This window comes from Bidens hawaiensis, unplaced genomic scaffold (assembly GCF_021521415.1).
Source record: "Bidens hawaiensis isolate Kalapana, Puna unplaced genomic scaffold, B.hawaiensis_p1.1 tig00001685_1, whole genome shotgun sequence".
Lineage (NCBI taxonomy): Eukaryota > Viridiplantae > Streptophyta > Magnoliopsida > Asterales > Asteraceae > Bidens > Bidens hawaiensis.
Genome location: NW_027491095.1, coordinates 1779420 through 1794595, shown reverse-complemented (window position 1 = coordinate 1794595; position 15176 = coordinate 1779420). Strand labels below are relative to the sequence as shown.

At 36.3% G+C, this 15176-nt stretch overlaps 2 protein-coding genes across 2 annotated transcripts; both read right to left on the bottom strand.

Moving 5' to 3' along the window:
• Positions 1-2486: 2486 nt before the first annotated feature.
• LOC143593002 (putative inactive receptor kinase At4g23740) lies at positions 2487-5422 on the bottom strand. Its single transcript, XM_077072758.1, has 2 exons — positions 4145-5422; positions 2487-3334 (listed from the first exon to the last, which is right to left on the bottom strand). The coding sequence occupies exons 1-2, from the start codon at positions 5388-5390 to the stop codon at positions 2670-2672; spliced, it is 1911 nt and encodes a 636-aa protein (XP_076928873.1). The 5' UTR covers positions 5391-5422; the 3' UTR covers positions 2487-2669.
• Positions 5423-8550: 3128 nt separating this feature from the next.
• Positions 8551-12442, bottom strand: LOC143591288 (uncharacterized). The gene is made up of 5 exons (XM_077071540.1): positions 12222-12442; positions 11967-12019; positions 9094-9258; positions 8921-9028; positions 8551-8837 (listed from the first exon to the last, which is right to left on the bottom strand). Exons 1-5 carry the CDS (start codon positions 12421-12423, stop codon positions 8706-8708), a joined length of 660 nt encoding a protein of 219 aa, XP_076927655.1. The 5' UTR covers positions 12424-12442; the 3' UTR covers positions 8551-8705.
• Between the last annotated feature and the right edge of the window lie 2734 nt (positions 12443-15176).

Sequence of the window (15176 nt, the reverse complement as noted above, 5' to 3'; positions counted from 1 at the left end):
CAAGTGGTTATGTAGGTAGCGAAGTTCAAGTATCTAAGATCATTTGTTCTGAGTGATAAGGAATTAGATAATAATGTGACCCATCGAGTTCAGGTAGGATGGTCTAGATGGAGAGCAGCCACATGTATATTGTGCGACAAGAGATTCCCAACTAAACTAAAGGGAAAATTTATAGGGTCGCAGTTAGACCTGCATTTTTATATGAAACCGATTGTTGAGCCATCAAGAAGACACAGGTGTGGAAAATGGAGGCAACAGAGATGAGAATGCTACGATGGATGTGTGGGCACACAAGGTTAGATCGAATAAGAAACGGTGTGTTTCGGGATATCTTAGGGGTAGCTAACATATCCAACAAGATAAGAGAGTGGGGATTGAGATGGATTGGACATGTGAAGAGAAGATAGACGACGAATCCTATTACATCCGTAGAAAACATTACTATAGAGTGGAGGAGGGGTGGAGGCTGATCTAAATTGACTTGGAATGAGATGATTAGACATGATTTGCTAGACCTAAACCTCTCCGAGGACATTGTTGAGGATAGGGATTTTGGAAACGTAGAATTAAGGTTAAGATTTTTTAGAGAGAAAGAATAACTTAGAGCATTCACATTCCATCCCCTATAATTATGTGTGAGGGGTTTGTAAATTATGGGGTGGGGTTGTGAGTGATTGTGAGTATAAATTATAGGGTGTGGAGAGAAATGTAGTGATTTTTTGTAAATTTGGGGAAACATTTGGGGAACATTGTTTGCCCCTATTTATTTTTTAATATTTGTTGGATTGGTTGTGAGTATAGGAGAGAGAAAACGGTAATGATAAAGGTATAAAAAATATTATTTAATTGAAAATGAGAGAGAAATGTAGTGTTTTTTAGTGTAATTCTCTTTACCTTATTTTTGGTCACACACCATTATGTTATTTTCTTTTCATATATTTATATACTTCTAGCTATACATGTTATTTTCTTTTCATATATTTAAAAAAAATCATTAAACTAAATTTTATATAATCAATAAAACTACGTCAAACATCGTTACAAATACATAATTAGGCTGATAGTCACTGGATGATTGGCTATGGGAATATGGATGATCGACGGAGGGATGATCGCTTGATAGGGGTTGCGCTATTAGGCTAAACACGCTCATGGAGTCATGGTTAGCTGGTCACAATGATAAATGTTATATTAATAATTAGTGTTTATATTAAAAATATCTATAAATTGATAACTTGGTTATTTTAGGAGTCGGTTTTTTAATTGATCAATTTTTAAATTTATAATTTGGTTGCCCCTTTTCTCAATACATTGGCTACGCCAACGATTCTAATATAACTAAATCATGTTTAAATTCAAATTTAGTTATGGGTGAAACCCCTACTGAGTGTAAAAGTTTAGTCGTTAGCAAAAAAACAAAAAGATGATTCAGATTTAGGGTTAACTGAAATGTTCGCTAGACCCAAATTCATACCCAATTATGATATTGTGTTTGCCGTTGGTAATGAAAGTAAATGATAGGAGTGTCCTGGTTTAAATTGTCAACTATTGGAATATTTAGGTTACATACTCTTAAAAGAAAGGAAGGTAGGACATTCGATATTTTGTTAATTTTGACGTAACAATAAAAGAAATATTAGCGATGCAAATTTGTTTGTCAGTTGTAAATTTATAGAACTCTTATATAAAATGAGTTTTACAAATTGTTAAAGCAAATTATAAAATCTCATTTTATTGTTCTATAGAACGTATATATGAGAGTGAAATTTATTTTTGACACTACATATACGTCACCATTGACTTGTATTATTGAAAATTTCGTCGATTGACGAAATTTGTCCAGAGAGGATATGGGCGTTCCATGGTTCAATTGAATGTACGATTGTGAGTTATCGTGATTTTTACATGTTCATTAACATAGGTTATAAAACTGACTGTCACTCTATGACTCTATGTTCCCACCGTGGATCAGCCGCGTGTTTGTTGATGAACATTCAACCTTTCACTTGGCATATAGAGGCTTGGCTTTCATGAATTCACGACACATGTTCTCCAATTTATATGCACGATCTGACGCAAGCTGTCCATGGAGTTGACATTGAAGTTGCTGAAGAAGTATTAAACAAGAATGTTGGTGATCGACCTTGGAACTCTTGTTAGTTCTTGATATTTGATTTTTTTTATGTATATGTATGATCTCAATTAATGGGAGACACATTTTATGAACATATAATGTATCTTAGAAAAGCATCAACATCAAAATACACACTTTATAGGGGCCACTTTTGCACCGACAAGCATCATTAGCATCATCCATCAAAAAATGACTCGATAAAATAAAATTTGCACGCACTGAATTCCAACGTTTTGTAACTCTACATGAATGAATGTATATTACGGGACTAATTAAATCAAAATCTCATAAGAAAATACAATTATTTTACATAGCTTGATACCAACAGACCACTAGTTTAGTAGAAAATCAAATATTTTGATTTCCCTAATTTCCAAGTCAACCTCATATGCAAATTTGTCAACCACAAGCCCTTATCTTATCTGCGAAAGTGTCACCATGAAGTTGAAAGCTGTGTTTTGGTTTTCACCACAGCAACCATAACTGCAATTAAGTCTCACATAAATTTCCACAATAAATTATTTGAAAAACAATATTACATAGCAACTACAGACGACCCTATCTGTTGCGCCACTATCGGAGACACCGCCACCTCCGTGGCCGGCGTTGACATCTCCGACACAACCGTATTCGTCGTCCTCCGAATATCCTCCACCAACTTCACCACCTCCACCATCTTCGGCCTCTGCTCGGGCGACCGGGCCACACATTGCATCCCAATCTGCAACATCTCCACCATCTCCTCTTCTATATTAGGATACTTCAACAGCTCCACATCAAACACCTCTGCGGTCCACTCCTCTCGGACCACCGAGTTAACCCATCTCACTAAATGCACCACTTCCTCACCACCCGTTGCATGGGTGGGTGATTTTCCAGTTAGAAGTTCTAATAACACAACTCCAAATGAATAGACATCTGACGCTTGGTACACTTTGCGGGTGTCGGCTACCTCTGGTGCGCGGTAGCCGCCTATCCGCATTACTGGCGGCGTTAATGGAGTCATTAACGTCGCGAGGCCAACATCACTTACGCAACCGTATTTTTGCGTGTTAAGAAAGATGTTGGAGGCTTTGATGTTGCCATGAACAAGTTTTCCTCCGGACTTTGTGTGGATGTAAGCGATTCCTCTTGCGGCTCCGATGGCTATTCGCAAGCGACTGTCCCAATCTAATGGAGTCCGGTTTTCATCTCGTTTTGCTGTAAATTAACGTATAGATTATAACTATATGGTACAGTAAATCATATGTTAGCTACAAACATACCCTTAATTCAGCCCCCTCATGTTGAATTACAAAACAAAACCACCAAAGTAAATGAAATTGGATGGAAACTTGGGCCCGGCTTGAGAATGTTCATGATGTGGTTTTTTGGGCCGTTTGTGGTATAAATATATTATAAGAATTGGGCCACATTACCATCCTAATTTCTATATAGCGCCCAAATAAATTATATTGGGCTGGGCTTTTAAAGCCCAATTTTTTAGACCCAGTATTAGGTTTTAATTGGGGGCCTAGTCTATCTTTAGAGCCTAGGGGTATGTCACTACTAGAAAATAACTTTTTTATTTCGCTACAAACGTTTCCGACAATTTTCCCGCAACTCTAAATTTGCGACAACTCTTTCCGACAAATTATGCAGCCACAGAAAAGGCGAATTTTTGATATTGTGTCCCGGGATGGGTTAGTATTCATTTTTTTTATTAATAAAATTTACCAGGTATAATTCACAAGAGATGCACGAATCGGGCATTTGGCCCAAACAATTTGGTTTGAAGCCGGGCCATGTTGGGTCAAAGAAAGTCAACCCAGCTTTTGGTGAAATTATTTCCGGTTCCAACCCTTTTTTGTCTGGAAATGACCGGGTACCGGTTCGGGTCAGGTTTGGCTGGGTTCAGATTGGTTTTAAAATGAGGTACGGTTTGGGTTCAAAACCACCCCAACCCGATATTTGTGTGCGCCTCTACCGTCTCCTGTCCCAAAAAAAAGAAGAATTTGGATACAAACATACCATGTAACAATGAAGAAACACTCCCTTGATCAAAATAGTCAAACACCATCAACTTTTCATCTTTCGAGGAATAATACGCCCTTAGAGTAACAACATTCTCGTGTCGAATGTTTCCAACGAGTTCCATCTGGAGCTCAAAATCTCGCTTTGCTGCAGCAACTTCCTTCAATCTCTTGACCACAACAACACTTGCATCCTCCAATGCAGCTTTATAAGTCATACCAAACGTTCCCTTACCGAGCACCTCTGCAGAAGCTCTATACAGATCCTCTAAATCAAACACGAGGCTGCTTCCTTCAAAGAACACAAGGCTTCCATTCCCATTCACATTCTGACTTCCCAATCTCAGTTTCGTTACCTTCTCGTCTTTTGGTGGTCTCTCTGGAACCTCCTCTTTATCTTTCGAATACCGCAGTAACATTATCAATGCAACTAGCACAAATGCTAAAGCACAACCACCTATTGCGATTCCAAGAATCGCGGGCTCGCCTAGTTTTGTACTTTTCTTACATGGTTGACTAATTGGAGACGGAACAGGTGGCATTGAATGACTTAAAGGCGAAATATTGTTTCCAATGAAAGCCGAACTTGGAAATCTTTCCAGAGACTTTGGTACAGGCCCGGTAAGATTATTGTTCGACAAATCAAGAGCTTGCAAGCTCGGGATATTAATATCCGGGATTTCACCAGAAAACGAGTTGTTAGCGAGGTTTAAAGCCGTAAGATGACTCAAACTTGAAATAGAAAAAGGAACACTTCCATTGAAACTATTATTCAACAGATCAAGTATCGAAAGATTGTTCCAATTAGTAAAATTCAAAGGCAATGGACCGTAAAATCTATTCGATTGAAGGTAAAGAGCAGTTAAGTTTCTAAGGTTGGAAAAATCAGACGGAAACCGACCCGTTAACTCGTTGGATCTCAAACTCAAGATTTGAAGATCAGATAACTGGCTAAGAGTGTTGGGTGGAATAGGACCTTTAAGACTAAACGCTGGTAACCGGAGAGCTATAACTCGTGAACGGTCATCATTACATGTTACTCCAGTCCAGCTATCACAAGCTGAAGTAACCATATTCCAATTAATTGCACGATTATGCGGAATGCTTTGAATGAAATTAATAAGAATCAGTTTATCTTCAACGGGCTCCGCGGTTGCTAATAATATAGTTGTTGTTCCAAACAAGAACATTGCAAATAATATGAACTTGTTCTTGCCCATTGTCTTCAATATGGAATTTGTCATAAACTCCAAAAGCTACAAAAGCCTTAATTTGTGCTCATCTGAATAGGAACAACAAGGTTGAAATTAATCAATTATTGATTTGGTGAAACAATAATATTAATAAATAACTGCTGCAGCTATTATGAGATGAACGTTGAATTTAATTAATTGGGTACAGCTAACTTTTATGACAGCAAATGATTCAGTCAAACAAGAAACGTAAATCAATGAATTACATCTTATTCCGTTGGTGAGTTTCTTTAATTATTATACATGAATATATCATAATCATATTCTACCGTATTTTACTGACTTCTGTGGCAAGGTTTGGATATTATATTGATATAAAGTAAACTCCTAGTGGTTTGTTACAATAAAAATAAAATACTCTTCATGAAGTTTATCAGATTAATTTAAAAGCAATCAGCTAAATCTCATTCTACATACAAAGTAGCAGGTACAACGATAAGACAAAATTGTAATCGAAAAGGAAGGAATATATTCACCAAATTAGATAAATACTAACACAAAATTACAAAACAACGTTGACAAATTTCAACTCAAGCAGAATCTAGAATAGATTAGCTAAATCATTAGTAATGTAATGTTACGACTTCAAGATCTATTAATGTAGCTTTTAGTAAACTTGGTTTTGCAATTCAAAAGGGGCTAGCGACACAGTTTGTTGCGGGGAAAAAAACATCCTACGCTACATACAAAGTGGTAGGAATAAACAATAATGATACGAAAAAATTGCAATCGAACCAGATAAGATATAAACTAATACAAATTCCAGATAGGAGTGAAGATAAGGTAAATCACCATATATATATATGTTGTTGAAGCTGAAGTTGGTTATAAGCTAGAAGCAAAAAGAGGTGAGTGAGAAACGTTACAGCAGGTAGAAATGAAATGAAATGAAAGAGAGAAATGGGTAGGGGTCGTAATTAATGGAGGTAAGCTAGCTAGGTAGGTGGTGGGAGAATAATAAATGTGATGGGGTATGGTATGAGCAATGAATGAGATTGGAGAGATAATCGGAACATGCACGTGGTGGACTGCTGGACATGAACAAGTAAGTTTAGTTTGTTTAATGTTTACTTGTATAAATTGTTACGGTGGTTCAGGCTAGCTTGAATCCGTTATTTCAGGAAGAGGTAATCACCGACGACCAGACCACCACCTATGCTGCACATGTTACCTTCCTCTCGTGAGTTGTATTTATATCAATGTTGGCAATTTTATTTGTTTATTATTATTATTTTTTTTTGGTTTCAGAATGGTACCAATGTCTTGTTTTTTGCTTATTTATAACGAGACGGTACAAATAGTATTGGTTTTTCTAGATTCTGTGTTAGATATAAGATATTTTGAATGTATTTGTGTGTTTCATACTTTGATAACTTAATAACATGTGATAGATGTATACTTTGTCTACATCCATCTACAATGTCTCTTTTAACGTATTTTCGTTGTGTGACCATCTTAGGATAGGTGAAATCCATGACAACCATCGTAAGGCTACGATAAGACTACAATAACTTCTGTAGCCCGTAAGCCAAGTATGCTTGTTCAAATTTCTTGCACGACCTTAAACCCGCATGTAAATTTATTTATCTTCAGTTTTTACAAGCACGATAATTTTTTTATTTTTTTTGAACGGCTAACATCCATCCCCCACTGCTCCTATATATTTACATCCATTGTCTGGGTTAAAATCCAAGACCTCCCACTAAAAGGCAAAAGTCTCTACCAAATGAGCTAGCCTCACACTGAAAAAATAGTACGATAAATGACCCAAAACCTAACCAAAGTAATTCATGACTTTCCATTGATGGCATGTTAAGTCATATTAGTTAGTTTATTTGAACTTGGCTACAAAATTAGAAATTTACAAGTTTTAAACTCAATTTAATGCTTATGGATCTTTTAGTCCGGCCATTACTTTCACACTTAAATTATATCAACACAATACGAATATCAATTTCTTATTAATAAACTAACTTATTGAATTTCAGCAGCACGTAAAGAGGTCAATTACACAAAACATAATAATAATAATAATAATAATAATAATAATAATAATAATAATAATAATAATAATAATAATAATAATAATCTTTTGTTAGCATATAATATTATTTCACTGATAATAATTATTTATATGTACGTTTGCTCTCATTCAAACCATTGTTGGCCTGAACTTACAAGAAAACTATAAACCATCTCTTCAAATTTTAAAATCATCAATTGCATTTCAACTACATGTTGTACAACACCATGTGGGGGGTGTTGATGTGGCACAAAGGAGCCGGGCATGAACACGTCACTACTTCATGTAGAACCGTGACTTCCCAACCCTGTTTGGTGACGACAACGTGTGGGAATTCCATTTTCATTCTACAATTTCTTTCCAATTTATATTATGAAAATTTAAAAACGTATGAAAATGAAAGAATAGTTACATGAGTAAGTCATAGGTTGAAAAATTGGACGAAAGCCGAAGAGTGATAATTACTTACCAAGATGGCACTTATATGACACAAAATGCTGAAAGATGATGAAAGAAGGAATTAAAGCATGCTCTTAGCGCCTAATAGTCAACTCACAAAAGCAACATTAAGTCTAAACTTCTAATTCATTGCTCTAGTAAATACACCTAATACTCTCTTTCGACATTCTCGGAGTCGCTTTAAAAAAGACAAGTGTTATCTTCATGTTTTAGATGGAACTTCAAGAAACCCAAACATTATAACAAACCCACTGTTACAAGACCATACATAACCACTAGAGATCTGAGACCAACAGAGGAAATAACAATTTATTTAATTGAAAAAAAAAATGAACATATGTATTGTCAATGATAAAATTATTGGAGTGACAGAATGCGCCTACCGAATCCAGGTGATGGTATACGTATGATAATAAAATATTCAGAGTTGACAAACTGTAACATGCACCTACATAATTAAACCTAAGTTACGTAATACGTATCATGATTTAATTATGTGTAGCAAGCACTTGATGACCATCATTCTATAAAATATTTGTCTATAAATAATATTTTTTATTTCCTTTTTGTCTTCATGTAGAGTCACAGCATGCTTGGAATCAGAATATATACAAGGTTAATTTGAATTGTTTTCTAAATAATACTACTCATTTTGAATAAGATTTTAGTTTTTAGAGTTATATTAGTATTATTATATTATTATAACAAGATCAATCTCTTAATATTTTACATGTTTTAAACAGGAACAATGGAGGATTTAAATAGTTTACAAGATCAATCTCTTTTAACAGTTTACAGGTTTCAAACAGCTTACAATATCAGTCTCAGGATGAAGCGCTGAGAAAATGTGCTGCAGCCTCCTTATCATTATCATGAGTGAATAATGCTTCAGCCACTCTATTAGCTTCAAACCCCATTTCTCTCAACAACGTGTACCCGTTCACAAATTCCCTAACCTGCAAAATCAAAACAAACGTTTCCTCGTCAACCCACATAAAAAAACAAATTTCCTAGTATAAATGCTGAAAAAAACGGGAACCTTAATTGGATCATCTCCGTATTTGGCAACTGCAATAACCACTGCATCTCTGTTAAGACCTGTTGCTATGTATTTACCCACCACAGGATCTACACTAACACTAGAGTTCTGCATGGATAAACAATTATTCAAAAAACAGGAAATAAAATTTATGAGTAACAAATGTGGCATACCGCGCGAGAAATTGGTTTTGTGGTTTTTTGTGGAAGATTTTCCAGCCCAAGTTCGCTCCAGTTTGGGTTTTCCTTCTCTGCTTCAGCAAGAATCTTCCTCTCTAGGTCAAAGTCAAACTGAAACGTGCTTCGAGGAATCTCTCCGATATGCGGAGACATTTGAGGCTACAACATGAGTATTTAAATCAAGACATAAGATAATACCAAAAAATGCAGAAATTTAATTACACAAGGCGATGAAGAGGCTCGTGTAATACAAAGCTTTAAATCACATATAAAGATGCAAGATCGTATAATTAGGTCTGGAATAGCCATTAATAGAATATCAGAGTGGGACAAAAACGAAAGGAGAAGTCATTGTGTAATCATGACAAATTCATCCAACACGATATCGCTATGTTGGTTGGGGTGTTAAATAATCCATTGGTTACTAACATTTTCTGGACCAGGAGTTGATGTCTTTATGTCCTCACAATAAATGAACTATGAATCATATATTGGACATGACATAAATATATTGCACATAAAATTTGCTTTAGCATGTATGAGAAACAAGATATGCCCTCACTAAACTAACTAAACATTACTAGTTTTTATTTTTATTTTTATTTTTTTTACTAATAACGCTAATAGCCATAGTAGTGCAAAAAATATACTGGTATTTACAGATGAATCATTGAAATTGAATGCAAAACTAAAAACATCCAAACAAATACGTACTCAAAAAAATCTCACTCATATGGCTGATCCCATACCCCCTCCTGATAAAAAAAAACCTTTTTTTTCTTTTTGTCATATATAATGCAGTAAACCAAATGACATAAAGCATAACTAATAAAAATCAAACAACCATAAGACAGAAAGTACTAATAAAAATGGTAGTACACCTACCAGTAATATAAAAGTGTGAGAAGACTGTACTAGTAACAAATAAGAGAGCAACAAGCAAAGACTAAGGTAAGGCAAAGCTATGCTACGGTAGTATCTAGAAAAGTAACACGAACCCCCATGCTTGGTTTTATAAAGCGTGAGGCGCATCGAAGCAATTGGGTCCCGAGCCGAGGCGCAAAGTGAGAAACACAAAAACGCACTGCTTTTTGTACACAAAGCGCAGGATGATTATATAAAACAAAATAATATTTTTAAAATAACAAAAAAAAGAATTATAAGTGGTTTAATATATAAGAAACCTTTATGTGCAACCTATAACAAGCATAAAATCTCTAGATACACTCTACCACCTTTAACGAGAAACAGCACGTCGCATGAGAAAAATAAACCAGAGCAAGAAAACTGAGTGCCTTTTGTACAGCTCTAGCCTTAGGTAAGTAGAAGCAATAGACGTTGCGCCTGAGGTCGCCTCGCGCCTAGCAAGTGCCTTTTGTAAAGCTCTAGCCTTGGATAAGTAAATGCGATAGCCACTGCCCGTGAGGTCGCCTCGCGTTTAGACGCACCTCTTTTTAAAACAAAAATATACACTCCCTAAAAGAATCAATGCAATAAAGAAAAACTAAGGCTAAGGCAAAGCTAAACTCCCACAAATCTACACCCAAATCTATACACTCTCCATAACTTTTACCCTACGTCTTCAAGAACTCCAAACCCCGATCAGGCCCTCAGAGAGGTACAAGTCTAGCAAATCCCGCCTAATATGTTCATCCCATGTTAGTTAGGGTATGCTAAAAGTCCCAAAAAACATCAACTTTTTATCTGATCCAGCCACGTGTCTCCACACATCCACCTTAGCATCCTAGCCTTTGCTACCTCCACCTTTCACCCTTATGTCTTTTAGAAGACAAGCAACCCTAAAGGTAAGCTACATCGCTTGTCAACGTCCCCATCACTCTGAACAAACGATAATACTTAAATGGGGTTTGCCTGCGAAGCAACCTCGCCTTCAAATCTTCAATACTGATGCAGGTGTCTTCAACTTCGTTCGCGTCATTGAGGTTATAGTTATAAACTTATAGTACAAATACTCCTTAAAGAGACTTATCCATAAACATTTGCCCTCTATAAATGATTGCCACTCCTCCAACCTCACATTCAGACTCGGTTTACTCTCCGCAACAAGCACCACACCGCTTCTTGTTTGTTAATGATATATATGTTGTGATTCTAAAACCGAGTTAACTTTGTTCTTTCTTAATGTTTTGACTTATAGTTAAGTTTAGAACCACAACATCTAACTCGATCACAAACAAGAAGTGATACCGTGCTAGTCACAGAGCGCAAAACAAGCCTCGATCAGAGGTTAGTGAAGAGGCAAGCCACCTCTACCGAAACTTTAGATGTCCTTATCCCCCTCACAATAAACGAACCATAAATCATAACTTGAACATATAACTTGCTTTAACACGCATGTGAAACAAAATCTACACCTTCCTAAACGAGCAAAACATAGCAAATGTTGTACTAATAACACTAAGAGTCTAAGAACATCCGTAGTGCACCACAATTGTGACGTTTTTGGCTTAAAACGGCAAAGATACCCCCCCCCCCCCCGGGGGAGGGGGGTGTTCCTTCAGCGTTTTCAAAAGAGCGTTTTGTGGAAAACGCTATCATGGCGTTTTGATAAAACTGGGAGGGGATAAAGAGGAAAATATATGTAATTATTGTAGGAGCGTTGTTACATTTTGCCCACTACGCCACTTTTTGCAAAACTCTTCATTGATGATGGGGATGCCACATGGCGCAAAATGCCCAAGGGTGGGGCGTTTTGACTACACATGGTCTAATAGCCATAAGTGCAAAAAATCTAGTCGTGGTTACAAGTGAACAACATAAGATAATACTACAATACGAAAATTCAATAATCATGTTATATTAATGGATAGAAACAATACTGAAAGGCATGAAGTATAGAACAATACCGGTGGTGTAATACGAAATTCGGGCTTTAAAGTAACCCTAATCCCCATTCCTGCTAATAAAATTGTCAAAATAGATTAATCAGATATCATAAAATTGTCACAGATCATAAATAAATTCAGAAAACAAGATACCTAGCAGAATTCATAACAATAATAATAAAATAAATAAAAATTGGTCCGATCTAAACGAATTTAAAATGTCATTAAATAAAGAGCTAAAATAAGTCTAATAAAATAAAAGAGTATAGGGGTTACAGGAAGAGGAGGTGGGGTTATTCCGGGCGGGCGGAGGGACGACGGAGTGAGTGCCGACATTAGGGTAGAGTGAGGACGGTCCGTACATCGGAGATGAAGATGACGGTTGTGGCCTGTTGTTGTACATAGAGGATGATTGTGATTGTGATTGTGATTGTGAATTGTAGGGTGGATTCAACCTGTTTCTAAAATCGTAATCCATTGATTTTGGTGAGACTGGAAGGAAGGAAGGAAGAGTAGATGGATGGTCGTCGAAAAACGATCGATCGAATCCAATAATAACGCGTCAGAGGCAAAAGGGGCTGAGAGACAGAGTCGTCGACAAGCGTGTACACACTTTTATTAGGTAAAGAGAAAAATAAATAAATAACCTTTTTTTTAGATGACCCGGGTGAGTCTCATGGTTTTAGAAAGGGTCCAAATGAGTCCCTCCGTTACTTAACACTGTTGGTTTAATGGGCAAGATAGACTTTTGACCTCTCTATACTATCTGATAATTGATCATTTGTATCCATATGCATTTTCTCAATCAACACTTTGCGTCCATCATCGAGCTCACCACCGCTGTACGTCACGTTGTCTTCTCCCACTGCCCCCCTTCTCTCGCTGTCTTCGTCCCCATTTCACCACCACCAGTCATCAAGGTAGTGGCTGTAACAAGATCCGACCTGCACAAATCAAAGTTGTTCGCATGATTTCTTCTAGAAATCAAGTCCTATGTAAAGAAAAAGGTTTTCAAGATTATGAGGTAGTTATTTACTCGTCACAAAACCTTTTAAGCATTTCATCTAAGAGCATTCACATTCAATCCATCAAAATATGTTAGTGGAGTTTTATAATATAGGGAATGATTTAGGGTGTTGTGAGTAAAAGAGAGAGAAATGCAGTGGTTTTTCTGTATATCTAATTTTTTAATATATTTTAAAAGTGGTTGTGAGTGAAAGAATGAGAAATTGTAATGATAAAGGTATAAAAAATGTTTTATTTAATTGAAAATGAGAAATAAAATTTAGTGATTTTTAATGTAAGTTTAAATTTAAGGATAAAAGATAGAATGAGAATGCTCTAATACCTTAAATGCATACTCAACTTTTGTGAATTGTGAAGATTATTATGATTCAAAATATATTTCATTAGAAATAAGGTTACCAGAATTATCTTTTTGTTGTAGAGTATTCATACTTACCTCGTAATTGTGGAACCCTTCTTGAATTGTAGCCTTGTTTGTAAGTTGATTTTGCTTTAATTCAGTTGAATCTAATTTTAAAGTAGTTTATTGTATTCTAGCCAAGAAACACGTGGTGATAAAAAAACAGCATGCGAAAACTAGCAGGAAGATATGGAGAGAAAGGAGAAAATAAACATAAAAGTAAGAAATTATCGCTTTCATAGACTACAATTAATGCAAAGAGATGGTTTAGAAAGACATGCTTTGTCACGCAATCAAAGCTCTAATGGCGAATTACCACGTTGAAAGAAATGACTGAAAGGACATGCGACGACCTTTCTTGGAAAGCCCAAATCCACCGGTTCTACAGCTGTGAACGTCATCAAACGTCAGAATAAGTCGTCAACAAACAAAAAAATGCATCATATACGATTCCTACAAAATAATAACAAAATAACAAGCAGGGAAATTTAAAAAACCTACCGCCCACCACAAGGAGCAATAGTCAAACGCGCCCCAAGAAAGAACGATGCAACATAGCATACAAATAAACACCCGCACGACATACACGCACCATTCGAAACTATCCATTTGAACGTTCCAACCCCTAAACTTGTTAGGAAGTACATGATGAGGTAAGGGAATAAGACCCCAACAAATCTCAAACTTAGTTTAGTGCTCAAACCAACACATTAGCTTGGAAGCAACTCGGGGGGGGGGGGGGGGGGGGCTTGAAGATATCGAATCCAGGACAAACTCAAGTATGACACAAATATTAAAAGGTAAAACGCCAAAACGGGGGGAACACACCCACAAGCGCATTCCCTGGAGCAGATAAGTCCAAAGATGCCACATAGACGGAGTACACATGGGACCACCGTTGGTGCCAGAGCCGTATAGGAATAAGCACCAACAAGGAAGTGCTACTTATACAGCATGTACGTGTGGCACCAATGCAATAGCCACACAGAGAAGACAACAATACCGAGTGATGAGCTCCGCACAAAACGTTATCCACAATCTTCACTATGTCTATATAAGGGACAAAGTGGATATTCTCATGACACTTTACTCAATTAACATTCCATACATCCAACTATAAAAGAATACTCCATCACACGATGAAGGCATTCCAATCTCACTCAACTCTCTCATTATACACACAACTTACTATACTGATTCTCACACGAGGGATAGGTTACAAGAACCACCCCTGTAACGAGGCTAACAACATTATTAATTTTGCAAATCGCAAATTCATACTTGCATTCATGATTCTCAGTTGACCACACTATGTGAAAATACCCGTTTTAGACCCTGGTTAAACCTATGTTTCTTCTGTACTTATATTTATAAACTTCATTCCTAGTGTAATCAACCACTAAGTTATTCGAGACTAATTACCATCGTTTAACCTTTTAACCTTCCTATTACTTGTTACCTTATTTGTTACATAACATTCCATGGATAAGTCATATCCAAATTACCTACAATAATAGTAATTTGATATTACATACGGTTTTCTTTAAGCTTGAATCTGACTTGTTACTCTTTTCTTTCAATAAATGCTCGAGCTAGAACGATATTTATCTGCCTCTGCGGTTTGGTCCCAACTAAGCGAGCAAGACTATTGTAGATAACTCATTTGTACGTTAGATATAAATCCACGCTACATTACAACTAGAGGACAATTTGCAATACCTTGACCACAAAAATTCGGCATAGAGTTAAGGCAGTCATTTTCTATACATTAAGGAACATTTGTATGGAATATGAATCTAGCTATG